The sequence below is a fragment of the Fulmarus glacialis genome, unplaced genomic scaffold, assembly GCF_000690835.1.
Source record: "Fulmarus glacialis isolate BGI_N327 unplaced genomic scaffold, ASM69083v1 scaffold37537, whole genome shotgun sequence".
In the NCBI taxonomy this organism is placed as follows: domain Eukaryota; kingdom Metazoa; phylum Chordata; class Aves; order Procellariiformes; family Procellariidae; genus Fulmarus; species Fulmarus glacialis.
In genome coordinates this window covers 58402-59750 of record NW_009223209.1, presented here as the reverse complement: position 1 = coordinate 59750, position 1349 = coordinate 58402, and the positions used below count along the sequence as shown (strand labels likewise).

The 1349-nt window shown below is 65.6% G+C and overlaps 1 protein-coding gene across 1 annotated transcript in view; it reads left to right on the top strand.

The window, feature by feature from the left end:
- Nucleotides 1-68: 68 nt before the first annotated feature.
- The window catches only part of HPD (4-hydroxyphenylpyruvate dioxygenase), a gene marked incomplete at its 5' end in the record, with an annotated part of 3588 nt that continues 2307 nt past the window's right edge, over nt 69-1349 (top strand). The window contains 6 exons of the mRNA XM_009581730.1: nt 69-244; nt 438-480; nt 582-664; nt 795-884; nt 1010-1113; nt 1277-1349. The exon at nt 1277-1349 is cut by the window's right edge and continues 4 nt beyond it. Coding sequence (XP_009580025.1) covers nt 69-244; nt 438-480; nt 582-664; nt 795-884; nt 1010-1113; nt 1277-1349 — 569 coding nt within the window. The remainder of the gene's footprint in view (nt 245-437; nt 481-581; nt 665-794; nt 885-1009; nt 1114-1276) is intronic.

Here is a 1349-nt window from a genome sequence, read left to right as displayed (position 1 = left end):
TGCACACGCGTGACTTGCACACGCCACGGTGGCCGTTCCCCGCGGGCTGTTGGTGCTGCCCTGGCCAGGGGGAGCCCCACGGGAACTGGGGGCCACTGGCACCGTGGCTTCACCCGGGGCGGCTCTCGCGTGCCCGCAGGCTGCATCCTACTACTGCAACAAGCTGGGGTTCGAGGAGCTGGCGTACCGGGGGCTGGAGACCGGCAGCAGGGAGGTGGTCTCACACGTCATCAGGCAGGACAAGGTAAGGGGGCTGACGCGCCTTGCAGAGGTGCCACCGCCAGGGTGGAGGTCGGGGGGAGACGAGGCGGTGTTGGGCGTGCAGGTGCTGCCGAAACCTGTTTGCACCATTAAACCCAGCACCTGCAGTGCCTCTGCCCCAGCCCGGGGGCACCGCCATGTCTCCATCCCTCACCTGTCCTCCTCTTCCTCACCAGATCGTGTTTGTTCTCTCGTCTGCTCTCAACCCAGGGAATGAGGGTAGGTACCACGGGGGTGTGTGGGGGGAGATGGAGTGGGAAAGGGCTGCAGTGGAGCAAAGCACCTCTGCTCATGCCTGCGGCTGCTCTTGCTCCGGGCAGAGATGGGGGAGCACCTGGTGAAGCATGGTGACGGGGTGAAGGACATCGCCTTCGAAGTGGAGGACTGCGACTTCATCGTGCAGGTAGGCAGCCCCTCTGCTCCCTCCTGCACAGCACCCCGAAACGGCGAGGGGAGGTGGGGAAGGGCCCAGGGCCGTCTCCCCCCAGCCCGGGGGAGCTGCGGCAGGAGGAGGTCTCTCTCCTTCTGCCCAGAAAGCCAAGGAGCGCGGAGCCGTGGTGGTGAAGGAGCCCTGGGTGGAGGAGGACAAATTCGGGAAGGTGAAGTTCGCGGTGATCCAGACGGTAAGCGGCAGGGCAGCTGCGGAGGCTGAGCCCCCGTGCTGGAGTGGGGTCCGCGGGAGTACGCAGGACCCAGGAAGTCCCCGAAAAAACAGGGCCACCATGCAACCGCTTTCCCCCTCTCGCAGTACGGTGACACCACTCACACCCTGATAGAAAAGCTCAACTACAAGGGCCTCTTCCTACCCGGGTACCACCCACCCCTCTTCAAGGACCCCCTGCTGCCAAAGCTGTGAGTAATTTCCAGAGGGTCCCACCTGGCTCTTTGCCACCGTGTGCCGGTGGGATGTCCCACCGAGGAGCTGGACAGGTCCCCGCTGCCTCGCCACGGAGCCCCCTGCGCTGTGGGGTGCCCCCGAGCCTAGCTGAGGGCCACCCCCGGCTTCCCCCTGCAGACCAAGCGCCAAGCTCAACTTCGTTGACCACGTCGTGGGGAACCAGCCCGACCTCCAGATGGTCCCAGTGGCG